This window comes from Sciurus vulgaris, assembly GCF_902686455.1.
Source record: "Sciurus vulgaris genome assembly, chromosome: 4".
NCBI classification, from domain to species: domain Eukaryota; kingdom Metazoa; phylum Chordata; class Mammalia; order Rodentia; family Sciuridae; genus Sciurus; species Sciurus vulgaris.
In genome coordinates, this window is record NC_136464.1 from 2179579 (window position 1) to 2206219 (window position 26641).

At 56.2% G+C, this 26641-nt stretch overlaps 1 protein-coding gene across 2 annotated transcripts in view; it reads left to right on the forward strand.

Annotated features, from left to right (window-relative positions):
• The window catches only part of TCERG1L (transcription elongation regulator 1 like), a 190542-nt gene that overhangs the window by 135889 nt on the left and 28012 nt on the right, over positions 1-26641 (forward strand). The window contains exon 8 of one of the 2 annotated variants that reach the window (XM_079137440.1): positions 6844-6913. In XM_079137440.1, the coding sequence (XP_078993566.1) occupies positions 6844-6913 (70 nt within the window). Of the gene's footprint in view, positions 1-6843; positions 6914-20762; positions 20833-26641 lie in introns of both variants that reach the window. The other variant, XM_079137439.1, reaches the window with a different exon arrangement.

Consider the following 26641-nt stretch of genomic DNA (forward strand, 5'->3'; position numbering starts at 1 on the left):
GAGCTGGACTCAGGACCACAGAGAGGTTGGAGCTTTCCCAAGCTGAGGGTGCTTCCTTGAGTCCAGGTGGACATGGGAGGTGCTCCCCACACAGAGTCCCTCAGCCCTGCTCTGTGGGAGGGATCCTGGCCTTCGAGAGGGAGCTGCATCTGCTTCGGGCCCCTGATGCTGCCCAGGGCTAAGCCTGCTCTTGGCACGGTGAATGCACCACGTGTCTTGTGTACCTACCTGTGTTTCAGTGGCCACATTAGTCAGCCTCTGTATGTGACAGGCCAGCTGAATGGTAAGGGGGCAGGTGACCTCAGAAGGCTCCCCGTTGACTGGCAGGAAGCAGAGGGTGGTGCTCATGTTAACACCTTAGGGGTTTCCAGGCAGCTCCTGTTAGGGGAGAAGCCTGGGGTGCTGAGGCCCCGCTGGCCCTTAGCAGGTGCTCCTGTCATGAGCCTGTCAGCTGTATTTGGCCTCCACAGGAGGCTGATGGACAGGGCAGGGGCTGAGCTAGGCTCCAGTGCTGCACTTTCTTACCTGGTAGAGGCCTTGTCACCCCCTGTGCCTTTGGGCCCCTGATTGCTACACAGGAGGACTGGAGTTGTGCTTTCCAAAGAACTCGCCCTGCACCTAGTGCTTCAGGCTGCCCCAGCTCCTAGGCCAGGAGCAAAGGGGAAGGGAGGGAGAACACTGGTTCCCTCCTGAGTCAATCACTTGTTCATCTAGGGACTCCTGGTGACCTGCCCTGGGCACTCTAACGCAGCCCCTGCGATGCTTACGTCAGTTTCAGCCAGAGATCCCACCCTCTCTCAGGGCCGCACCTGATGGGTGTGGTTCCTTTCCCTCCCGAGAGGCAGACCCCGGGCTCACGTGGGCTCGGACGTCTGGGTAGCTGGTCAGCCTCACTCCGTGGTCTCAGGAACTAAGAAGGCAATGCATGCAGGCTCTCGCGTCACAAGTACGTCTGTTGTGTGGTTCGGTCTTTCTGGCATCGCCACATGGAAAGGTACGTGCAGGGCTGGGGCTGCGGCTCAGGGCTGGAGCGCTCCCTAGCGCGCCTGAGGCCCTGGGTTCCGCGCTCAGCACCACGTGAAAACAAAACAAAGGATTGTACCACCTACAACTTAAACAAGACATTTTTTTAAAAGGTACCTGCATCTCACAAGTTGTTGGCAAGTGCCAGCACGTCTTCCTTCGAGGGACCCGTGGGCTCCCACGTCCGTGAGCACGTTCTCCTCGGAGCTGCCAGTCATCGAGACGTAGCTTCCAAAGCCACTCTCGGTTTCCATTGGCATTTCTTTAATTCTGAGCAAAACGGAACCATTTTCATAGGTTGGCGGCCCTTTGTCTGCCCTGCGCTCCTGGGAGGCACTTCAGCTGTCCTCTTCCCTGTTGCGTTTGGTGGACTCCGGGAGACCGAGGCGTGGGTCGGTGTACTTTGGCGGGACCAGCCTTCCAGCGTGGCTCCTTGTCTTTCCATTTCCTTTTGCATGAGCTGAGTCACTCTCATGCTTCTCTACTGTGCTAAATACACCCAGCACGGACCCCACCGTTTGGCCAGTTTCAAGTGCACAATTCAGTGGCGTATTGTGTCCATGACATGGTCTGTGACCACCCAAAGCAGCACCCCTGGAGGACCGGGCAGGAGCTCCTGGCGCACTCTTCCTCTGGGCCCTGTGTGCAGACCAACTCCGTCTACGCAGCTCCTAGAGCGAGGGCAGGCAGCATGGTTCACTCCTGCCGTGGACTGGGTCGGACTGGGCCGGAGCTTCCCTCCTTTTGAGAGGAGAGTCACGTGAGGGAAAGGTCACGTTTGTTGTCTGACTCTTCCGCATTTTGGTCGATCGATCATTCCTCTCCTGGGCTTCTGAGGAAAAAGCTGCTGTGATCAGCCACACAGATCTGTTTGGCACCCCATTCGAGAACTGCCGGCACGTGTGGCCATTCCTAGCTCCTGAGTGACAGCCTAGCCGGCCCCCACAGCACCACGCTCTTCCAAGTGCCCACCAGTAGCCGCGGGGGTTTGCTCCTCACCCTTGCTGGCTTTGCTCTTTGTAGCAGTGGCTGTGAGCTTGTTCCCAGCCTTCAGCGTGGTGTGGATGTCATGCCATGGCAGGCCCTTGGCTGTGCAGGTCCTTAGTGGCAGACGTTAGGCAGCTCTTCCTGCCCTTCCCGGTCAGCGTGTCATTTGGAGAAACGCCTACTCAGGTCCTTTCTGATTTTGGACTGGTTTTTTGTGTCGGCCAGTAGGCGTTTCATGTGGTTCTGGGTGTTAGTCCTGCGGCAGATCTGGGATTCACAGACATTTGCTTCCTGTGTCTTCTTCACTCTGTGGATGGAGTCTTTTGATGCGTGATTTTTCATTCTGATTAAGTCCAGTTCATCAGCGTTTCTGTTGACTTGATGGTGGCACATTTAGAGCTCCTCTTGGGCCCAGAGCTGGAAGCGTTCCCTTTCTAAGAGTCGTACATCTTAGCTCCTCCATCCTTTTCTGACCTATTCTGAGTTAGCTTTTGATCATGGGCTTCCTCAGGGATAGTCTCTGGTAAGTCCCATTTATCAGGTCATGGCTGGCATGGCTGGTTGAGGGCAGGAGCCCTGGTCTGTGAGTTTTCAGAGGACTCTGTCCTCATGGTGCACAGTCACTGCTGTTCCTGTCCCGTCTTCTCTGTGGTCAACAGGGCAGCCGCCTGCCCCTCTTTCCTCACTGTCCTTGTGACTCCAAGTGCCCGGGGGGTGGCAAGCTCTGAGGTGGTGGTTCTAGCGGCCCTCCAGCCAGGGCAGGTGGGGAGGCCCACCGAGAGCTCCGTGCTGCCTGGCAGGCCCTCGGTCTTCTGATATTTTCATTCGTGGTTTCTGGAATTTGTATCCAAAGACAAAGAAGCCTCTACTCATGCTGAGATTATTCAAAGTAAACAGAAAACTCTAAAACACGACCACAGTACTTGTACTTATCTTACTAACACTGTGTAATTATCTGGCCTCGTTCTTTACATTTTAAGGGACTTTGCACTTCCTATTTGCCCTCCCTGGAGCTCAGTCTGGCCCAGGACGAGATGGTCCCTTCTGTGTTTATCTCTGCAGTTCTCCTCATCTCCCACCTCATCTGCCTGGAAGATAAATATGTATATAATCATTCTTCAGAATCAAGCTAGGATGTCATACCTCTGGCCATCCAGGCCAGCGCAGAACTAGGAAAAGATTTCCACACCAGGAAGTGTGGACATGACCAGAAGGAAGTGCAAAATTACACTGCGCCAGGTAAGAGGGCCAGAGGGCCAGTGTTGGCTAGGCCCAGCTGCAGGTGAGGGGACAGGAGGCCAGTGTTGGCTAAGCCCAGCTGCAGGTGAGGGGATAGGAGGTCAGTGAGGGCCAGGTCCAGCTGCAGGTATGGGGACAGGAGGCCAGTGAGGGCCAGACCCAGCTGCAGGTGAGGGGACAGGAGGCCAGTGTTGGCTAGGCCCAGCTGCAGGTGAGGGGACAGGAGGCCAGTGTTGGCTAGGCCCTGCTGCAGGTGAGAGGAGAGAGAACCAATGAGGGCCAGGCCCAGCTGCAGGTGAGGGGACAGGAGATCAGTGAGGGCCAGGCCCAGCTGCAGGTGAGAGGACAGGAGGTCAGTGAGGGCCAGGTCCAGCTGCAGGTGAGGGGACAGGAGGTCAGTGAGGGCCAGGTCCAGCTGCAGGTGAGGGGACAGGAGGTTAGTGAGGGCCAGGCCCAGCTGCAGGTGAGGGGACAGGAGGTCAGTGAGGGCCAGGTCCAGCTGCAGGTGAGGGGACAGGAGGCCAGTGTTGGCTAAGCCCAGCTGCAGGTGAAGGGACAGGATGTCAGTGAGGGCCAGGTCCAGCTGCAGGTGAGGGGACAGGAGGCCAGTGTTGGCTAAGCCCAGCTGCAGGTGAGGGGACAGGAGGTCAGTGAGGGCCAGGTCCAACTGCAGGTGAGGGGACAGGAGGCCAGTGAGGGCCAGACCCAGCTGCAGGTGAGGGGACAGGAGGTCAGTGAGGGCCAGGTCCAGCTGCAGGTATGGGGACAGGAGGCCAGTGAGGGCCAGACCCAGCTGTAGGTGAGGGGACAGGAGGCCAGTATTGGCTAGGCCCAGCTGCAGGTGAGAGGAGAGAGAACCAATGAGGGCCAGGCCCAGCTGCAGGTGAGAGGACAGGAGGTCAGTGAGGGCCAGGCCCAGCTGCAGGTGAGAAGACAGGAGGTCAGTGAGGGCCAGGCCCAGCTGCAGGTGAGGGGACAGGAGGTCAGTGAGGGCCAGGTCCAGCTGCAGGTGAGGGGACAGGAGGTCAGTGAGGGCCAGGTCCAGCTGCAGGTATGGGGACAGGAGGCCAGTGAGGGCCAGACCCAGCTGTAGGTGAGGGGACAGGAGGCCAGTGTTGGCTAGGCCCAGCTGCAGGTGAGGGGACAGGAGGCCAGTGAGGGCCAGGTCCAGCTGCAGGTGAGGGGACAGGAGGCCAGTATTGGCTAGGCCCAGCTGCAGGTGAGAGGAGAGAGAACCAATGAGGGCCAGGCCCAGCTGCAGGTGAGAGGACAGGAGGTCAGTGAGGGCCAGGCCCAGCTGCAGGTGAGAGGACAGGAGGTCAGTGAGGGCCAGGCCCAGCTGCAGGTGAGGGGACAGGAGGTCAGTGAGGGCCAGGTCCAGCTGCAGGTGAGGGGACAGGAGGTCAGTGAGGGCCAGGCCCAGCTGCAGGTGAGAGGACAGGAGGTCAGTGAGGGCCAGGTCCAGCTGCAGGTGAGGGGACAGGAGGTCAGTGAGGGCCAGGTCCAACTGCAGGTGAGGGAACAGGAGGTCAGTGAGGGCCAGGCCCAGTTGCAGGTGAGGGGACAGGAGGTCAGTGAGGGCCAGGCCCGCTGCAGGTGAGGGGACAGGCGGTCAGTGAGGGCCAGGCCCAGCTGCAGGTGAGGGGACAGGAGGTCAGTGAGGGCCAGGCCCAGCTGCAGGTGAGAGGGAAAGCGAGGAGAGCCTGAGAGTGTCCTGGGGGATGTTGGGATGTGGAAGCTGAGACAGGCCAGTGTGCACTGGTCACGTCAGTGTGCTGTGCTGAGCTGGGTGCCTGGGAATGTGGTAGTGGAGCTGCCAGGACACAAGGCCAGGCACGAGGGGCTCAGGCAAAGGGCAGTGGAAGTGCATCTTTCAGGGTCACCAGCGTGGAGGGGTGGAGGGGGCGGTGGAGGGACACTCAGGTGGGATGAGAGAGGACCAGGCTCCCCTCGGCCGCCTCAGTTGCCCCAAATGGTCTTTTTGGCAGTCCGTGGCTCTCCATGCAGGAGAGGGAGCTGACTTCCTGCCAGGCATTTAGTGGGTTCTGCAGTTTCTAGAGAGGTTCTGTGGCCACACCAGGTGGTGGGGCTTCCGCAGGGCAGTCTCTAGCGGACAGAGTCCAGCAGTGCTGCCAAAGGTTCCTCAGGGCACAAGTCAGTGCCCGCGGCAAGGCGTGGCCTTTTAGGCATTGGGAGGGCCCGGGCAGGAGCCACCATCGAGTGCTCTGGAAGCCCCTGTGGGCCCAGGCTGGAGCCCTGAGCACCGTTCCCAGCTGCCGCCCTACAAGAAGCCCTGCGTCCTGTGCCAGCCGCCTTTGGGAAGGCTGACCCTGCATGCTGTCCCCTTCTGGGGGAGACTCCACTCTGCTACAGAGAACCGCTCTGGAGGAGGCGGGGGCGGCTTGCCTGCAGCCAGTGTTTTCTTGGGAAGCAGTTGGTGTTCCCCTGGTGAACAGGTGACCGTGTGGCTGTGTGCATGGACAGGAAGGACAGGGCATGGGCAGGCCATGAGAGGAGGCCACTAGAAGGACGAACAGGCAGGGCCTTGGTAGGCTGGAAGCCCCTAGAACCTGCGCCCATCTCGCTGACAGCCCTACTCGCACAGCAGAGCAGAACTCTGATAGGTCGAGCTGAGTGCTGGAACGGGCCCCGTCAGGACACCAGTCACAAGGTGGGAAGTGAACCATCCTGTTGTCAAAGAAAACGCGCCAGCCCGGGCAGCATGGCGCTATACCTCCACACAGGCCCTCCAGCTCCAGTGAGTTGAGGCCCCTGCCACCATGGAAGGCATGGCCCACCAGCACAGGGCGGGACCCAGGGGTCGCTCTGCCCAGCCACCCGGCCCTCTCCCCTGCCTGTGCTGTGACCCATGCAGTGAGCTGGTGCTTCTGGGAGGCTGGATGCCTGAGCCTTTGCAGACCCTCTGGGCTGTCAGTCAGACACGGTGATGCTCACAGGACTTCTCGTCCTCCTTCTGCTGGTGGATATGGGTAGGAAAACCAAAGCTCTTTTTACTTTGCCACCTGGAAAAGCCCCTGGCGTGTTTACCTGGCTGCCCTCTTAGCATAGAATGCAGTGCATGCCTTCAGGTCTGGCTCTTGGGACTAGATGTGGAGTCAGTGGCCAAGAGCACAGCTTGTAGGGAGCCTGAGTGCTCACTGCAGTGGACCAGGAAGCTCCTGGGCAGTGCCAGGCAGCTGCTGTGTCCTCATCTCCATTGGCCAGTGGACAGGGAGGTGGCTGGGCTGGCAGTTCCCTCACCACCCAAACAGGAGATAGGGCATGGGAGGGAGGCTCATCCAGGGTCGGGCCAGGGTCTGTGTCCCCAACCTTAACACTCCAACAGCCCCTCTGGAAAGTGCAGCAGCCTCTAAATGGACAGTAGCTAAAAGTGACCTCTCTTTAGGTCGGTGGAAGAGGTTTCTCTTCTGCTGAGACATAAACGTGCCCCGTGGAGGAGAAAGCTGGCTGCTGGATTGGAATCAGCCTTTAAGAGCCTCTGTTCTCTTGATTTCCAGAACCTGAGAGCTACCTGATGGCTTGCCCAAGGGCCAAGTCAGACCCTCCAGCCTTATTAATTTGATTTTCTTTCAGCCGATAGCAGCGATGGATCCAGTTCAGAAGATGGCAGGGAATACCAAAGCGGGAAAACCAAGAGGAATCGGTAGGTGGAGTGTCCTTTCCTAGTGGGTCTTCCTGAAGGGTACTCGGTGGGGCGGGAAGAAATCATTTGACCGCAGATGAATGGAGGGCAGGAGGGCGTGGGCTCTGTCCGTGCACCCCACGGGGGCTCTGGCTTCTGAGAACAGTGCTAGTCCACCCCTGTCCTCCCAGGCCACTTCCAACCCTGGCTGTGCTTCCGGGACAGAGGGAGTGGTCAGGGTGGGCAGGTGCTGAGGGAGCCTGTGCCTGGCTGGGCCCAGATGGGCCTTGTGGTGTGAGGTTCCAGGCCCTGTGTCACCAGCTGGGTGAGTTGGGCAGCTCATATGGCCCTGGTCCCAGGGGTCTCACCTCTGAGATGAATGCAGGGGTCCTACAGCAGCACAAGGTGACACTGCATGAGAGATGCCTGTGGCTCTCGGTGACTCTGGCCACCCCCACGTGGCTGCAGGGAGCCTGCCTTTCCTCCCAGCAGATGCTTCCTTAGTCCCTCCTGCAGGGCTGCTTACACACTGAGCTTGACACACAGGCAAAGTTGGGTAGCACGAGCCCAAACCCCACAGAGCGACACAGACGGGGGTGGACGTGGCTCTGCACGCCGTCCTGGCAGAGGAGGCGAGAGTGACTCTAGATGGGGCATCGGTGACAGAGGGTCGTAGGGTGCTGCCTGAGCTAGTTTGGGGCCCAGATGGGACCCAGATGACGTCCCCCTGGCCTGGGTTTCCTGTAGCAGAAGGTGCGTCCACACAAGCACCTGGTTCCCCTGTGCAGACCCTTCCACGAGAACCACCCTGCAGGGCCAGCAGCAGGAGTCGGAAGGCAGCGGTCAAGCTGTGGGCATTGTGAGCTTTTCTCCCTGTAAAAATGTACCTTAGGAGCAGCGCTTGGCATGGTGCTTGACTGTGCCAATCACCCGTAGTAGTGAAGGAAACATGGAACCCTCTCACACTGGTGCCTTTATCACCTCCGCAGTCCTTCAACCTGGAATGTTAGAGTGGAGGATGAAGGACCATGAGGTGACCAAGTGCTAGGCCACTGTGTCTGACAACTGGGGGCTCAGCGTGCACTTGAGTGTACCCCAGATTAGACGGGAACAAGACCTGAGATCTGTAACAAACAGGCACCACAGAACTTTCTAGAACATAGAAGGGGAAGCTAAACACTCTCCTCCCCAACCCAGGGAGTGGTCTGGCAGAAGGTGAGGGCCCCTCCTCCCTGGGCTCCTGCTGCCTTGCCTGTACTACCTGGGGCCAGGGACGGCGGTTGAGAGGACACCAGGGCTGCCATGTGGCAAAGACCAGTTCCATGTGGCCCTGGGCTGTGGCCTCTACCCCACCTCAGGGACTGTTTTCCTTCTGCTCCAAATCTTCTCCTTAGAAGGCTACTTCTAGGGGTCAAAGTTGTGTGGCCACCAGGGGTGGACACGTGTGGTCTGAGGGGGGCAAAGTCTCCAGGAAGTGGGGTTGAGTTGCCCCTTGGTCCCAGGGCCACACCATGGACATTAGCCAAGCCAGCTGTGGAGTCTGTGCATGTGCATGTTGAGTTTGAAAGGAGTTGGTTGTGTTTCATGTTGGGGAATCAGACCTAAACACCAAGGAGCATGCTCATGGAGTCTGCTGGGATGTGTCTGCTTGACATGCCCTTTCTGTATGAATAGTATGATTTTCCTCATCACAAAGCACTTAAACTCCTCCTGCAAGGTGGATCTACTCAGCAGCTGTTTCATCATGTTTGAGAAACAGAAATCAACTGAGCAGAGGGCTCTAGAAGTGATGTCTGCTCCCTGGGTTTTCTTAGATACCCTGGCACAACTGAAGCCTGTTTGGGACCATTCATATGCAAATGGAATTAATGATTGTTCCAGTAATTTAGGCCCAAAGGGTGCTGTTCCCTAACTTCCCTTGGAGGGGAAAGTGTCCCGATGACAAGCTTTCAAATGACTAAACTGCTCTAAACTACCAGGCAGGGCCATCAGGGAAAGCGGTTGCTTACTGCTCAACAGAATGTGTTCAGGATGGGATCACCCTTCCTCCCTGCACCAGAGAGGTGGCTAATTATTGCCAGTTCCCTTTCTGTGGGTGCCTGGAGGACCTGCCCGGTTTCTGGTGTGTGGGTATTTTTCATAGTTCAGATCTGCTTCTTAAATTTATTTCAAATAATGAATTATTTTCAGGATTCCATTAAATATATCATCTATTTAAAAATTCACAAAGTATCCACAGAATCCACTAGAGAAGTTCCATGGATGTGCATGTCTTCTAGCCCCTTCCTGGGCGCCAGCGTTGCCAGTCAGGAGCGGGGGATTTCTGCTGCGCGGATGGCTTTTCCTAGCACCAGAGAGTGAAATTGCTCTATGCGTTTTCAGTTGTCTGGCCCAATGACTTTGGAAGCATTCTTAGGTTTCCATGAGAGTTGGTACAGATTTCATGCACTATAGATGACAAAAAGAACACCCTGGCTTGGCCTCCTGTTTGCTGTGGTGGTCTAAGACGTTTGAGAAGGTCAGTGGGCGGCTCCGATGTGCATGGCCAGTTGACTTTCCAGGCATCAGCGTGAAACTCCGGTCGCTAGTCCCCTGAGGGCGTGTGCAGCGCGGCTGAAGGCTGAGCGCTGGGCGGCAGGCGTCCCTGGTGCTCTCTTCCTGTGCTCCCTTATCCCTCTCCAGCGCCCTACTCTCAGCAAACTGAGGTGGCCACAGGACCCCTGAAGCTCCTCTGGGAGGGGGCTGGGACTCAGGGGACTTTCGGGCCACCCTCAGGAGGAGTTTCCACAAGACTCCCCACCTTCATGTGCACACCAGACCTGAGATGCCCTCTAAGTAGCTGTGTGACTATGATCTGCCTCCTGGGTTCTGTACTACACCTGCATGTGACCTGGAGCAGGGTGGATCCTTGTAGAGCAAAGCAGAACATCACTATCCAAGAGGCACAACATAAGAATTTGATGGTAACTTTCAAGTCTTTGTAATGCAAGGCCACGTCTGGAGACTTCCCACACCCCAGGATGGTCTGGGAGACAAGCCCACACCCTGCACCAGTCCACTGTCAGGGAAGGAGACTCCCTGTACAACCAGAGCCCCTGCTGTCCAGGCAGAAGTGAACAGAGGTCATCCAGTGTGTCCAGCAGGCAGGAGGCCAGCCATACCAAGCCTCTGCCCTCGCAATGAGAGAAGCCCCTCTCCTCCCTATGTCCTTGATATCTAGAATCCAGGAAAATTAACTATTGAGAAGAGGGGAACATTTGAAACTGCTGTATGATAATGTTACAAAATAAGTGGACTCCAAATGAAGCTTGTTATCAACTTACATCTTAATTTGTGGCTGGATAACAGCAGAATTATTTGCATCCCAATCCTTAGCACAGGTGTCTGGTGAATTCTCTGGGGACTTCAGAAGACAGGAGTATGCACTGGGTCTTTGGGTCTTTTGACACGCATGGAAAAAATTATGAAGCTCCACTTACCTCAGCGTCATTCTTTGCACTTAAATCACGCTTTAGGTGATCAATTGGTTCTGTAAAGAAGCCTGTGGTTTCCTACACAGTATTGAGTCTGGGCCATATGTCATTGGGCATTTTATATAGCGCCCTTCATTGGAATCTGTCTTTGAGAAGGCTGAGTGTGGAAGCAGCAATTTGTCACAGGATTTCAATTTGTCTTTTTTAGGCTGAAATGTGGAAGATATTCCCTAGTGCTTATTTCCCTTGCAAAAGGACGCGAACCTTATGCATTTCTGAAGTCAGCGTGGATCGTGAGATCCATGCATCTCAGCCTTTGGGGCCACACAGCCACACGGCAAGGACTGTTTCCTGTGGGTAGAGTAGCAGGCAGAGTTCTCTTCCCATTTCCATGAAGCTTTTACCCAATAGAGAGGAATCGAACCTACCTGCCAGAGGCCAATCTAGAGCTGGGTCTGGGAGCTCGACCTCTGGGTTTCTTCATGGATTCTTCCAGACCCTGCCCGCTTGCCCATTGTGTGGGAGCACTAGGCCTTTGCTGTCTTCTGCCTTCACCCAGGGCAAGGGAGAGCTGCTGGGCATCCTGGGGACCATGCTGCTGGCAGCAGGTTCAAGAACTTCAAGATGAGATAGTGATGTCTGTGATAGGTCTCGTCCCCTTGCATGAAGGAGGGACTGGGTAGATTCTGCTTCCATGAGGGGAAGTGCCCAGTGTTTTCTGGGAAAGCCTGGGCATTTCCAGCTCCTGGGACAGTCCCCACACTTAGGCAGGTCCTCCCCATGCCTGGAGAGCAGCAGCAAGTCACTCTTAGTCGGAAGAGAGCTGGCTGCTTCTTCTCTAGCCCCGAGGTTTGGATCCATAAACTCACCAACCATCAGGTGCAGTGGTCAGTGGATAGGGCCCCCAGGGTGGTTCTGGTTTGTGACGAAAATTTTCAGGACGATGTGAGGCCCAGATCTCCTGCCAAGGAAGTCTCTGCACTGCATGAAGGGTTGTGATCTGGGGAAGCAGGAAGGTGGACAGATGAATGAATAAAGGCCACCTCCCCACATTATATGAATTCTGGGTCCCCATTCACTGCCAAGTGTCCTGCATTGAGCAATGTCTGTCACCACAGTGCAGGCTGCCAAGTGCTGTGTCTGGGATCCATCACGCTGGAGGGAGGGAATGTTCCTGTGTCAGGTGGCCACAGGTGATGGCCTATGGTGCTGGCCCTTCCTCCCAGCATACCAGACACTCACAGGCCACAGTGCTGCTGTGGATACCAGTGAGTGACCTTCTCCCCCAGGCTTGGGTTTCCTGGTGCCATCTTATGGCAGGGCCAATGTCTGCATCTCCTGCCCCATTTCCTGTTAGCACACTGACCCACACAGTGCTTGGGCTTGGAACTGCCTATAAGAACCACACCTGACGCCAAGCCTGTCCCCTTCAGCACAGACACTGTCTGCCCACCCCAGCACAGGTTCTGCCAGGCTCACCAATTCCAGCCCCTCTGTGGGAACCTGGCCTCTCTGGGTGGACAGGCAGGATCTCTGCATGCCTGGGCTGCTGTAAGGTTCTGTTCCAGTTCCTGCCCTAGATGGGGGCAGGGGTCAGGTGTCATGGAGTCTTGTCACCAGGCCACCAGAACTCCTACATCTCTGTCGATGCTGCATCCCAGGCAGAGGGGGTCAGGGTTCTCGCAGGCCATGTGCTCTCCAGGGACGTGATGTTTTGCCGAGTCTAAATAGTGAGAGGGGTTTGGAGGCTTTCCGGGACGTGGGAGTGTGGTCTAGGCTGAAGGCGGGGAGCAGATGCGCAGGGACTGGTCTTCACCTCCCACTCACCCATCCCCAAGACAAGCCCGAGTCCTCCTCAGGCTACAAGCAGCCCAGGTGAGGGCAATGGTGTCTGTCCCCCAGGAGTCTCCAGAGGCTTCCCCGTCTGCAGTCAGGACTCAGTAGGGAAATGAACTCCTGATGAATGGTCTGTGGCGTCAGCAGGCAGCGTTCCATTTCTGGCTAACTTTGACCTTCCAATGTGAGGACTCTCCCTTTTAAATGGGTTATGGGGACTTCCGGTCCTGAGTAACTCCTTCTGTCCCACCAAGCGTCACTCTGCCCAGGGCTGCTGTCCACCCAAGGAGAACCAGCTTGCCATTTCTCCTCTTCCCCCAGGAGGGAGGGAGCATAAGCATCAGACCCTGGCAGTGGAGGCCAACCCAGGGACCCCTGCGTTTTCTGGAAGTGCTGCAGCCTTTTTGAGTGGGAAATGCATTTTCCAGGTCCCTGGGCCTGGGCACGGTGCCTTGGGTCTGGGGAATGGACAGGTGGAGCCCCACGTCTGCCACTGATAGCAGTGATCCACCAGTGAGTTCCTTTGCAGAAGGGTGGTCTTCAGCCATCTTCCCCTGGCATTGAGGAAACCATGGGTATTGTGTGATGATGGTCTTCTAGGGCTTCCACGCACGTCGCTGCAGGGACGCAGACGTCTCCCAGTGAGGAGGACACCTTACCACACACCTCTGTCCCAGACTGGGTATCCACCATGGTGTTCTTTCCATGACCCTCAGAGACATCATGACCACAAGAGGTCGTTTCCTCTTGCCTCCGTGGAAGATGATGTGTTTGGGGTATTTACGGTAAATAGTAGCCGATTCTAGTTGACCCAGGTGTTCCTTCTGTCGTAAAGACTGCTCAACTTGCACGAGGCAGGAAGAGATGGCTGGACCAAAGCAGCATGGAGCAGAGAGACTGGGTGCTGCCTGCGTGGTGAACCAGGATGAGAGGTCCCCTGAGGGCCGGAGAGGGAAGATAGTGTGGCGGAAGCAGACAGGTGGTCGAGACTCCTGGTGAGATGAGCCCATCTCCACCCAGGCAAGCGGGTCTTCGGTGGGTGAACGAGGACTAAGCACGCACCTAGCGGACGCTGCGGAATAGTGCCCAGCACATCAACAAGGGCAAATGGGTGCCCAATTAAGGAGCAGGGGTCACTGTGCCAATTTTTAAGTATTTCATTATGAACGCATTCAACCCAAAAGCTGGGGTGACACACTGACCTTTCACGCCTGCTTCTCAGCTCCAGCCACTCGGATGGCAGGTGCCGTCCACGTGTACCCCAAATCATCTTGAGACGAATTGCAGATATTGCATCAATCCACTCGTAATATTTCAGGATAATGACTAAACATAAGATTAAAAGCCGTAAGCCTGGTGGAAACCAGCGGTCCCTCAACGTTATCGAACGTGCCCCTGGCTCGGGTCCTTGGCGGCTTTGTTTCCTACGCGCCAAACCGTTTCCACGCCAGGCTCGGACTCACAGGCGTCTGCCCCTCCGCCCCAGTCACGTGTTCTCCATTGGTCCTGTAACCGGTTCTTGGCGCTGTGGACTTTCCCAGTTTGGACGCTCTTTGTGTCTGCGGTGCGCTTTGCCTACCTTGTTCTTCTGTCCCTGTGTTTTATTTATCTTTTGTAAGTGTGTGGATTCAGGTTTGGCTCTCGTTTTGGCAAGAACACTTGGCAGTGGCCTTGCGTTCTTCCATCCGGGCGTGTCGTGTCCTGGCCATCTGTCTCTTTGTGATGTGACAGGTGACGTGCTCTGATCCGTGATTTCCTCAGGGGCTGCTGACTGCTAACGTCTCAGTTCTCTGCTGTCTTTGGCACGTGTGAGCATGAATACTTCCACAGAGGGAAACTCCCCCAGACTGCTTGGTTTCCTCGGGCGGTGGCTTGGACAGACCCACAGGACAGAAGTTCAGCTCTCCCTGTACCATCCACTTCCAGAGCAGGGTACCGATTCCCCAGCATCCTGGGGAGGTGGCCGTCCACCGTGACTCCCGGACTCCCAGAGGGATGCGTTTAACCACGTCAGTCAGGATCTCTACAGCAAGATCGTCTGTCGTTTCTGAAGGACAGTGACTGATCATGTGCCGTTCTTCATGGTGGTTGGTCAATGCACAGGAAAAAGGCATCCCTGCCATGATACGAGCAGGACCTGCTGGGTGAACAAGCTGCTGCCCCTTGCTCTGCCTGGGGCCACTCCTCTCCAGGGGCCAACCCGGGCTGCCGGGCTCCTCCCTTCTGGGGCCCCGTCCTCTGCACCCTGGCCACCGTGCCATCTCGCCTTCTTGTTCCTTGCCCGCTCTCCTTCTTGTTCCTTGCCCGCTCTCCTGTCCAGGCACCATGGCGTTCACCCGCTCTGCTGCTCACTCTGCTTCATTTTTCTTCTTATTTTCCCCTTTTGTCCTACTTGTTTCCTGGATTTTCTCAGACCATTTTTTTCCTCCCAAATACTCATTTACACCAGTATTCTTTTTTCTCAGTGTTTCTGTTCGTATATGCTGTTATTTTATGGCATCCGTCATGTTTTTAAGAGTTAGCTCATTTCCAAGGAGTTCAATTTCTACCAGACTCGGTCATGCCTTTTGGCCTGAGGCTACTGCCCTGAGCACACCAAGGTGTCCCCTGGTCCTGCTATGCCCACAGTGGTGGTTTCTGGTGTTGGACTGTGGTCCTTTGGTTATCGTGAAGTGAAATGCTGAGAGGCAGGGACCTAGCAGGGTGCCCCTGGATCTTGGCTCTGCAGACCCCAGAGTCTGGGATGATGGTGTTGCGTTTGGAGCTTGGTCTTCTCTGCTGCAAAACCTCGCCCTGCCTGACCCTGCCCTTCACTCTGTGGTCTCTGTTTAATTCGGGTTGTGCTCACCCCAGCTTCTCTGTAGAGCCGGTTTTTACCTGAAGGGAGCGCTCACAGGCCCAGGCCCACCCTTCATCCTCCCTGGGTCCACTGAGCTGCCCTACAGTTTGGATCCTGGAAGGCGCCCCTGCTCCAGCTGAGGTCCTTGATGAGCTGCTAGGTGGCTGAGGCCCCAGGGCTACCTCTGACCCAGGCGCTTCACCTACCACAGCACTGCAGGCGCCCTGCCCACAGGGCCTCAGGAGGTACCTCTCCAGCTCCCTGGGTGGTTGCCAGTGGCCGATGAGCCCTGGTTCTTGGGGACGCCTCCCTCCACCCCCATTTGTGCAAACATCATCCGAGGGCTTTTGTCTTAATTTTCTTAGGGCGCTGTCTACTTTAGTGTGTGGATCTGGGGACGTGAGACCCTTTCCCTCTGCCTCTGCTTTATTTAGTGCCATAGGTTTGTTTTTAAGTTTCAGAATTCCTGGAGCCCTGTGTCCTGAGAAGTACGTGACTGGGCTGATTTCGTTTCTGTAATAGTTCCTGAGAAGAACACCTGGGGACAGCAGCAGAGGCAGGAAAGTATGCTGGTGCTGCTGCTGCTGCTTTTATTTTAAGTGATCAGTCAGTGGCTGTCAGCCCCGCCCCAGGCGCTCGGGCCAGAGTCACCCCACTCTCCCTGGCCAAGGTTCTCTCGTGCTGCTGAGGGGTGCGGTGTTCCAAGCATGCTTCTGGAACCCTTGCAGAGGAGAGGTGCCACTGGCAGCCAGCCATGAGCCTGTGCTGTGGGTGGGTAGCCAGTCACAGGAGATAGCTCCCTGGAGCTACCACTCCGAGTTCCCAAGTGAGAAGCTGCAGGGGTCACAGGTGCAAAAATATGTTCCTGTGTGGGGCTGGAAGACCTCCCAACTCCTGGGCAAACCTTCCGGCTTTGGTCAGGCCAAGCCCTGAAGCAGAGCAGACACAGCGCCTGGCAGAGCCATGCTGTGAAGCAGGTGCCAGAGCCAGGGCCCACTGCCCAGCGAGCAAGAAAGCCAACCCCTTCTAGTGGCTCAGGGAGTCTGGGCTCAAGGGCCACCTGCCACCAGCAGCAAACACCTCCCATCAGGTGCTGCACTGCCGAGGGAGCCGGGCACCCTGAGAGCAGGACGAAGTGACAAAGCCTTCAAAGCCTTTGCTAGCCCGGCTGTCAGCATGGTGGAGAGCCCAGGACAGTGGTAGCTCCTGGTGCCATGGTGGGGCAGCTCCTCATTCTATGCCCTCTGCCTAGCATGGTTCCTGGCACACGTTAGCTTCCATAACCACGTGGGCAGCAAGGCAGAAGGGAGGGATCAAGATGACCAGTGACAAAGCACAGGGAGTCCTCTACCCATGGGGCCTACCTGGCCTGGCAGAGCTGAGGAGGGGCTTGGTGACCACTCAAAGCCACCTTGGCAAGTGTCTTCAGAGCCCGGGGACCATCTATGAAGGACCAGGGTTGAGATCAAGTGTCTTCAGGGCCCGGGGACCACCCATATCAAGGACCAGGGTTGAGATCAGGGCAGAACTACAGTGGATGAGGAGAGCAGGGCAGAAGTGGGTACGCAGGGATGGTGGACGTCCAGGAGTCAGTCAAGCAGGGTGGGCACGCTGTGAGACTGAGGCTAGGGGACAGGCACCTGGCTCCAGTCGAGGCTCAGCCCAGGCCTACTCCTCCAGGTCCCTGCTCAACTCGGTCTGCACACTGGGCAGACTTGCCTCTGAGTAAAGATGGGATGGCTATTCCTGCCAAGCTCACAGGTTCTCTTTGTACCACCCCTTCTTGGGGTCCCATGCCAAGGCCCCACAGCCAGGACTTTGTCCAAGGCCATGATCCATCCTGGGGATGCACCTGTCCTGATGCAGTCATTGGCTTTAAACCCCATCTGAGCAGTGCAGTGGGCAGAGCTGGACCCAGCATCTCTGACCAATGTGACAACCTATTTATAGCTGCTGGACACATGCTTTAGCACCACAGTGTTGAGCCTGAGAACCAGAGAACACAGATCCTTCAGAGTGAGTCACATCTGAAGCTCATTTTTTACAATACATGGTAGGATGTCTGAGGCCCCATGGCAAAAAGATTCATAGGAACTTTGATTCCTGTAGAATTTTGTATTATGTCTCACACCAGATATAACAGCAGAGTTACAGGATGGTGGTGTTTTGATGATAAATTCCCAGCCCTCTTTTCTAGAAGACACATTAAATCAAATAAAAGATGAGATGTCCTCCAGGTGAACAGAGGACTGGAGTCCAGCCTGGGAAGAGCTAATGTGGATGGTCAGAAGCCTCCAGGGACAATGAAGGTGAAGAATCAGCAGCAAAAGCATCAGCATCTCCACCACCACCACCATCACCATCATCACCAGCTTCATCAGGGTCATCATCCTCACCTGCATCACCACCCGCTGCGGAAAGCCGCTGCTGCTTGCTGACAGGCTGCTTCAAGCGGCTTGCACCGCTCTTATGAAAGACCGCAGCTTCTTTGCCCGGCGGCTCCAAGCGGCTCCACTTACGGAAAGCCGCTTCTCACGCTTTCGGCCCGACCAGTGGGACAGAAGACACGTACTCTTTAGGTTCATGAAGCAGCTTCCCGTTTATTCAGATAACACCCTCAATATATACGCAGTCTCAGGCATAAGCAATCGTAACCAGGTATGTCCATCCAATCCTGTTAAAGGTCAAGCAGTCGCTGGCTCGAGCACACATACAAGGTATATCTGTCCCCGTGCTAGGCAGTGAACTGGTTATCATGCAGCCAATTGTAAACGCGTTCTGCCTTTCTCCATGCATATTCAGAACGCCCTTTGCTCTCTGCCAGTCGCCATCTTCGGATGCACGTGGCGTAACCCTGGGCCCCGGTTCCGCCTGCCACAACCACCATCATCACCATCATCACCAGGGTCATCCTGCTCATCTCCATCATCATCACCACCACCACCATCACCATCATCACCACTGCACCACCCATCACCACTACCACCATCACTACCCATCACCAGGGTCATCATGCTCATCTCCATCATCACCACCATCACCACCATCACCATCATCACCAGGGTCATCATGCTGCCATCATCTCGCCACCTCCACCACAATCACCATGGTTTTCCTCATCTCCATCCTCAGGCATCACCACCACCATCATCACCACCTCCACGTGAGGGGACAGGAGGTCAGTGAGGGCCAGAGCTGCAGGTAGGGGACAGGAGGCCAGTGAGGCCAGACCCAGCTGTAGGTGAGGGGACAGGAGGCCAGTGTTGGCTAGGCCCAGCTGCAGGTGAGGGGACAGGAGGCCAGTGAGGGCCAGGTCCAGCTGCATGAGGGGCAGGAGGCCAGTATTGGCTAGGCCCAGCTGCAGGTGAGAGGAAGAGAACCAATGAGGGCCAGGCCAGCTGCAGGTGAGAGGACAGGAGGTCAGTGAGGGCCAGGCCCAGCTGCAGGTGAGGGGACAGGAGGTCAGTGAGGGCCAGGCCCAGCTGCAGGTGAGGGGACAGGAGGTCAGTGAGGGCCAGGTCCGCTGCAGGTGAGGGGACAGGAGGTCAGTGAGGGCCAGGCCCAGCTGCAGGTGAAGACAGGAAGGTCAGTGAGGGCCAGGTCCAGCTGCAGGTGAGGGGACAGGAGGTCAGTGAGGGCCAGGTCCAACTGCAGGTGAGGGAACAGGAGGTCAGTGAGGGCCAGGCCCAGTTGCAGGTGAGGGGACAGGAGGTCAGTGAGGGCCAGGCCCGCTGCAGGTGAGGGGACAGGAGGTCAGTGAGGGCCAGGCCCAGCTGCAGGTGAGGGGACAGGAGGTCAGTGAGGGCCAGGCCCAGCTGCAGGTGAGAGGGAAAGCGAGGAGAGCCTGAGAGTGTCCTGGGGGATTTGGGATGTGGAAGCTGAGACAGGCCAGTGTGCACTGGTCACGTCAGTGTGCTGTGCTGAGCTGGGTGCCTGGGAATGTGTAGTGGAGCTGCCAGGACACAAGGCCAGGCACGAGGGGCTCAGGCAAAGGGCAGTGGAAGTGCATCTTCAGGGTCACCAGCGTGGAGGGGTGGAGGGGCGGTGGAGGGACACTCAGGTGGGATGAGAGAGGACCAGGCTCCCTCGGCCGCCTCAGTTGCCCCAAATGGTCTTGTTGCAGTCCGTGGCTCTCCATGCAGGAGAGGGAGCTGACTTCCTGCCAGGCATTTAGTGGGTTCTGCAGTTTCTAGAGAGGTTCTGTGGCCACACCAGGTGGTGGGCTTCCGCAGGCAGTCTCTAGCGGACAGAGTCCAGCAGTGCTGCCAAAGGTTCCTCAGGGCACAAGTCAGTGCCCGCGGCAAGGCGTGGCCTTTTAGGCATTGGAGGGCCCGGGCAGGAGCCACCATCGAGTGCTCTGGAAGCCCCTGTGGGCCCAGGCTGGAGCCTGAGCACCGTTCCCAGCTGCCGCCCTACAAGAAGCCCTGCGTCCTGTGCCAGCCGCCTTTGGGAAGGCTGACCCTGCATGCTGTCCCCTTCTGGGGAGACTCCACTCTGCTACAGAGAACCGCTCTGGAGGAGGCGGGGGCGGCTTGCCTGCAGCCAGTGTTTTCTTGGGAAGCAGTTGGTGTTTCCCCTGGTGAACAGGTGACCGTGTGGCTGTGTGCATGGACAGGAAGGACAGGGCATGGGCAGGCCATGAGAGGAGGCCACTAGAAGGACGAACAGGCAGGTGCCTTGGTAGGCTGGAAGCCCTAGAACCTGCGCCCATCTCGCTGACAGCCCTACTCGCACAGCAGAGCAGAACTCTGATAGGTCGAGCTGAGTGCTGGAACGGGCCCCGTCAGGACACCAGTCACAAGGTGGGAAGTGAACCATCCTGTTGTCAAAGAAAACGCGCCAGCCCGGGCAGCTGGCGCTATACCTCCACACAGGCCCTCCAGCTCCAGTGAGTTGAGGGCCCCTGCCACCATGGAAGGCATGGCCCACCAGCACAGGGCGGGACCCAGGGGTCGCTCTGCCCAGCCACCCGCCCTCTCCCCTGCCTGTGCTGTGACCCATGCAGTGAGCTGGTGCTTCTGGGAGGCTGGATGCCTGAGCCTTTGCAGACCCTCTGGGCTGTCAGTCAGACACGGTGATGCTCACTAGGACTTCTCGTCCTCCTTCTGCTGGTGGATATGGGTAGGAAAACCAAAGCTCTTTTTACTTTGCCACCTGGAAAAGCCCCTGGCGTGTTTACCTGGCTGCCCTCTTAGCATAGAATGCAGTGCATGCCTTCAGGTCTGGCTCTTGGGACTAGATGTGGAGTCAGTGGCCAAGAGCACAGCTTGTAGGGAGCCTGAGTGCTCACTGCAGTGGACCAGGAAGCTCCTGGCAGTGCCAGGCAGCTGCTGTGTCCTCATCTCCATTGGCCAGTGGACAGGGAGGTGGCTGGGCTGGCAGTTCCTCACCACCCAAACAGGAGATAGGGCATGGGAGGGAGGCTCATCCAGGGTCGGGCCAGGGTCTGTGTCCCCAACCTTAACACTCCAACAGCCCCTCTGGAAAGTGCAGCAGCCTCTAAATGGACAGTAGCTAAAAGTGACCTCTCTTTAGGTCGGTGGAAGAGGTTTCTCTTCTGCTGAGACATAAACGTGCCCGTGGAGGAGAAAGCTGGCTGCTGGATTGGAATCAGCCTTTAAGAGCCTCTGTTCTCTTGATTTCCAGAACCTGAGAGCTACCTGATGGCTTGCCCAAGGGCCAAGTCAGACCCTCCAGCCTTATTAATTTGATTTTCTTTCAGCCGATAGCAGCGATGGATCCAGTTCAGAAGATGGCAGGGAATACCAAAGCGGGAAAACCAAGAGGAATCGGTAGGTGGAGTGTCCTTTCCTAGTGGGTCTTCCTGAAGGGTACTCGGTGGGGCGGGAAGAAATCATTTGACCGCAGATGAATGGAGGGCAGGAGGGCGTGGGCTCTGTCCGTGCACCCCACGGGGGCTCTGGCTTCTGAGAACAGTGCTAGTCCACCCTGTCCTCCCAGGCCACTTCCAACCCTGGCTGTGCTTCCGGGACAGAGGGAGTGGTCAGGGTGGGCAGTGCTGAGGGAGCCTGTGCCTGGCTGGGCCCAGATGGGCCTTGTGGTGTGAGGTTCCAGGCCCTGTGTCACCAGCTGGGTGAGTTGGGCAGCTCATATGGCCCTGGTCCCAGGGGTCTCACCTCTGAGATGAATGCAGGGGTCCTACAGCAGCACAAGGTGACACTGCATGAGAGATGCCTGTGGCTCTCGGTGACTCTGGCCACCCCCACGTGGCTGCAGGGAGCCTGCCTTTCCTCCCAGCAGATGCTTCCTTAGTCCCTCTGCAGGGCTGCTTACACACTGAGCTTGACACACAGGCAAAGTTGGGTAGCACGAGCCCAAACCCCACAGAGCGACACAGACGGGGGTGGACGTGGCTCTGCACGCCGTCCTGGCAGAGGAGGCGAGAGTGACTCTAGATGGGGCATCGGTGACAGAGGGTCGTAGGGTGCTGCCTGAGCTAGTTTGGGCCCAGATGGGACCCAGATGACGTCCCCCTGGCCTGGGTTTCCTGTAGCAGAAGGTGCGTCCACACAAGCACCTGGTTCCCTGTGCAGACCCTTCCACGAGAACCACCCTGCAGGGCCAGCAGCAGGAGTCGGAAGGCAGCGGTCAAGCTGTGGGCATTGTGAGCTTTTCTCCCTGTAAAAATGTACCTTAGGAGCAGCGCTTGGCATGGTGCTTGACTGTGCCAATCACCCGTAGTAGTGAAGGAAACATGGAACCCTCTCACACTGGTGCCTTATCACCTCCGCAGTCCTTCAACCTGGAATGTTAGAGTGGAGGATGAAGGACCATGAGGTGACCAAGTGCTAGGCCACTGTGTCTGACAACTGGGGGCTCAGCGTGCACTTGAGTGTACCCCAGATTAGACGGGAACAAGACCTGAGATCTGTAACAAACAGGCACCACAGAACTTTCTAGAACATAGAAGGGAAGCTAAACACTCTCCTCCCCAACCCAGGGAGTGGTCTGGCAGAAGGTGAGGGCCCCTCCTCCCTGGGCTCCTGCTGCCTTGCCTGTACTACCTGGGGCCAGGGACGGCGGTTGAGAGGACACCAGGGCTGCCATGTGGCAAAGACCAGTTCCATGTGGCCCTGGGCTGTGGCCTCTACCCCACCTCAGGGACTGTTTTCCTTCTGCTCCAAATCTTCTCCTTAGAAGGCTACTTCTAGGGGTCAAAGTTGTGTGGCCACCAGGGGTGGACACGTGTGGTCTGAGGGGGGCAAAGTCTCCAGGAAGTGGGGTTGAGTTGCCCCTTGGTCCCAGGGCCACACCATGGACATTAGCCAAGCCAGCTGTGGAGTCTGTGCATGTGCATGTTGAGTTTGAAAGGAGTTGGTTGTGTTTCATGTTGGGGAATCAGACCTAAACACCAAGGAGCATGCTCATGGAGTCTGCTGGGATGTGTCTGCTTGACATGCCCTTTCTGTATGAATAGTATGATTTTCCTCATCACAAAGCACTTAAACTCCTCCTGCAAGGTGGATCTACTCAGCAGCTGTTTCATCATGTTTGAGAAACAGAAATCAACTGAGCAGAGGGCTCTAGAAGTGATGTCTGCTCCCTGGGTTTCTTAGATACCCTGGCACAACTGAAGCCTGTTTGGGACATTCATATGCAAATGGAATTAATGATTGTTCCAGTAATTTAGGCCCAAAGGGTGCTGTTCCCTAACTTCCCTTGGAGGGGAAAGTGTCCCGATGACAAGCTTTCAAATGACTAAACTGCTCTAAACTACCAGGCAGGGCCATCAGGGAAAGCGGTTGCTTACTGCTCAACAGAATGTGTTCAGGATGGGATCACCCTTCCTCCCTGCCACCAGAGAGGTGGCTAATTATTGCCAGTTCCCTTTCTGTGGGTGCCTGGAGGACCTGCCGGTTTCTGGTGTGTGGGTATTTTTCATAGTTCAGATCTGCTTCTTAAATTTATTTCAAATAATTGAATTATTTTCAGGATTCCATTAAATATATCATCTATTTAAAAATTCACAAAGTATCCACAGAATCCACTAGAGAAGTTCCATGGATGTGCATGTCTTCTAGCCCCTTCCTGGGCGCCAGCGTTGCCAGTCAGGAGCGGGGATTTCTGCTGCGCGGATGGCTTTTCCTAGCACCAGAGAGTGAAATTGCTCTATGCGTTTTCAGTTGTCTGGCCCAATGACTTTGGAAGCATTCTTAGGTTTCCATGAGAGTTGGTACAGATTTCATGCACTATAGATGACAAAAAGAACACCCTGGCTTGGCCTCCTGTTTGCTGTGGTGGTCTAAGACGTTTGAGAAGGTCAGTGGGCGGCTCCGATGTGCATGGCCAGTTGACTTTCCCGGCATCAGCGTGAACTCGGTGCGTCCCTGAGGGCGTGTGCAGCGCGGCTGAAGGCTGAGCGCTGGGCGGCAGGCGTCCCTGGTGCTCTCTTCCTGTGCTCCCTTATCCCTCTCCAGCGCCCTACTCTCAGCAAACTGAGGTGGCCACAGGACCCCTGAAGCTCCTCTGGGAGGGGCTGGGACTCAGGGGACTTTCGGGCCACCCTCAGGAGGTAGTTTCCACAAGACTCCCCACCTTCATGTGCACACCAGACCTTGAGATGCCCTCTAAGTAGCTGTGTGACTATGATCTGCCTCCTGGGGTTCTGTACTACACCTGCATGTGACCTGGAGCAGGGTGGATCCTTGTAGAGCAAAGCAGAACATCACTATCCAAGAGGCAAACATAAGAATTTGATGGTAACTTTCAAGTCTTGTAATGCAAGGCCACGTCTGGAGACTTCCCACACCCCAGGATGGTCTGGGAGACAAGCCCACACCTGCACAGTCCACTGTCAGGGAAGGAGACTCCCTGTACAACCAGAGCCCCTGCTGTCCAGGCAGAAGTGAACAGAGGTCATCCAGTGTGTCCAGCAGGCAGGAGGCCAGCATACCAAGCCTCTGCCCTCGCAATGAGAGAAGCCCCTCTCCTCCCTATGTCCTTGATATCTAGAATCCCAGGAAAATTAACTATTGAGAAAGAGGGAACATTTGAAAATGCTGTATGATAATGTTACAAAATAAGTGGACTCCAAATGAAGATTGTTATCAACTTACATCTTTAATTTGTGGCTGGATAACAGCAGAATTATTTGCATCCCAATCTTAGCACAGGTGTCTGGTTGAATTCTCTGGGGACTTCAGAAGACAGGAGTATGCACTGGGTCTTTGTGGTCTTTGACACGCATGGAAAAAATTATGAAGCTCCACTTACCTCAGGTCATTCTTTGCACTTAAATCACGCCTTTAGGTGATCAATTGGTTCTGTAAAGAAGCCTGTGGTTTCCTACACAGTATTGAGTCTGGCCCATATGTCATTGGGCATTTTATATAGCGCCCTTCATTGGAATCTGTCTTTGAGAAGGCTGAGTGTGGAAGCAGCAATTTGTCACAGGATTTCAATTTGTCTTTTTAGGCTGAAATGTGGAAGATATTCCCTAGTGCTTATTTCCCTTGCAAAAAGGACGCGAACCTTATGCATTTCTGAAGTCAGCGTGGATCGTGAGATCCATGCATCTCAGCCTTTGGGGCCACACAGCCACACGGCAAGGACTGTTTCCTTGTGGGTAGAGTAGCAGGCAGAGTTCTCTTCCCATTTCCATGAAGCTTTTACCCAAATAGAGAGGAATCGAAACCTACCTGCCAGAGGCCAATCTAGAGCTGGGTCTGGGAGCTCGACCTCTGGGTTTCTTCATGGATTCTTCCAGACCCTGCCCGCTTGCCCATTGTGTGGGAGCACTAGGCCTTTGCTGTCTTCTGCCTTCACCCAGGGCAAGGGAGAGCTGCTGGGCATCCTGGGGACCATGCTGCTGGCAGCAGGTTCAAGAACTTCAAGATGAGATAGTGATGTCTGTGATAGGTCTCGTCCCCTTGCATGAAGGAGGGACTGGGTAGATTCTGCTTCCATGAGGGGAAGTGCCCAGTGTTTTCTGGGAAGCCTGGGCATTTCCAGCTCCTGGGACAGTCCCCACACTTAGGCAGGTCCTCCCCATGCCTGGAGAGCAGCAGCAAGTCACTCTTAGTCGGAAGAGAGCTGGCTGCTTCTTCTCTAGCCCCGAGGTTTGGATCCATAAACTCACCAACCATCAGGTGCAGTGGTCAGTGGATAGGGCCCCCAGGGTGGTTCTGGTTTGTGACGAAAATTTTCAGGACGATGTGAGGCCCAGATCTCCTGCCAAGGAAGTCTCTGCACTGCATGAAGGGTTGTGATCTGGGGAAGCAGGAAGGTGGACAGATGAATGAATAAAGGCCACCTCCCCACATTATATGAATTCTGGGTCCCCATTCACTGCCAAGTGTCCTGCATTGAGCAATGTCTGTCACCACAGTGCAGGCTGCCAAGTGCTGTGTCTGGGATCCATCACGCTGGAGGGAGGGAATGTTCCTGTGTCAGGTGGCCACAGGTGATGGCCTATGGTGCTGGCCCTTCCTCCCAGCATACCAGACACTCACAGGCCACAGTGCTGCTGTGGATACCAGTGAGTGACCTTCTCCCCCAGGCTTGGGTTTCCTGGTGCCATCTTATGGCAGGGCCAATGTCTGCATCTCCTGCCCCATTTCCTGTTAGCACACTGACCCACACAGTGCTTGGGCTTGGAACTGCCTATAAGAACCACACCTGAGCCACAGCCTGTCCCCTTCAGCACAGACACTGTCTGCCCACCCCAGCACAGGTCTGCCAGGCTCACCAATTCCAGCCCCTCTGTGGGAACCTGGCCTCTCTGGGTGGACAGGCAGGATCTCTGCATGCCTGGGCTGCTGTAAGGTTCTGTTCCAGTTCCTGCCCTAGATGGGGGCAGGGGTCAGGTGTCATGGAGTCTTGTCACCAGGCCACCAGAACTCCTACATCTCTGTCGATGCTGCATCCCAGGCAGAGGGGTCAGGGTTCTCGCAGGCCATGTGCTCTCCAGGGACGTGATGTTTTGCCGAGTCTAAATAGTGAGAGGGGTTTGGAGGCTTTCCGGGACGTGGGAGTGTGGTCTAGGCTGAAGGCGGGAGCAGATGCGCAGGACCTGGTCTTCACCTCCCACTCACCCTCCCCAAGACAAGCCCGAGTCCTCCTCAGGCTACAAGCAGCCCAGGTGAGGGCAAGGTGTCTGTCACCCCAGGAGTCTCCAGAGAGCTTCCCGTCTGCAGTCAGGACTCAGTAGGGACATGAACTCCTGATGAATGGTCTGTGGCGTCAGCAGGCAGCTTCCATTTCTGGCTCAACTTTGACCTTCCAATGTGAGGACTCTCCCTTTTAAATGGGTTATGGGGACTTCCGGTCCTGAGAACTCCTTCTGTCCCACCAAGCGTCACTGCCCAGGGCTGCTGTCCACACCAAGGAGAACCAGCTTGCCATTTCTCCTCTTCCCCCAGGAGGGAGGGAGCCATAAGCATCAGACCCTGGCAGTGGAGGCCCAACCCAGGGACCTGCTTTCTGGAAGTGCTGCAGCCTTTTGAGTGGAAATGCATTTTCCAGGTCCCTGGGCCTGGGCAGGTGCCTTGGGTCTGGGGAATGGACAGGTGGAGCCCCACGTCTGCCACTGATAGCAGTGATCCACCAGTGAGTTCCTTTGCAGAAGGGTGGTCTTCAGCC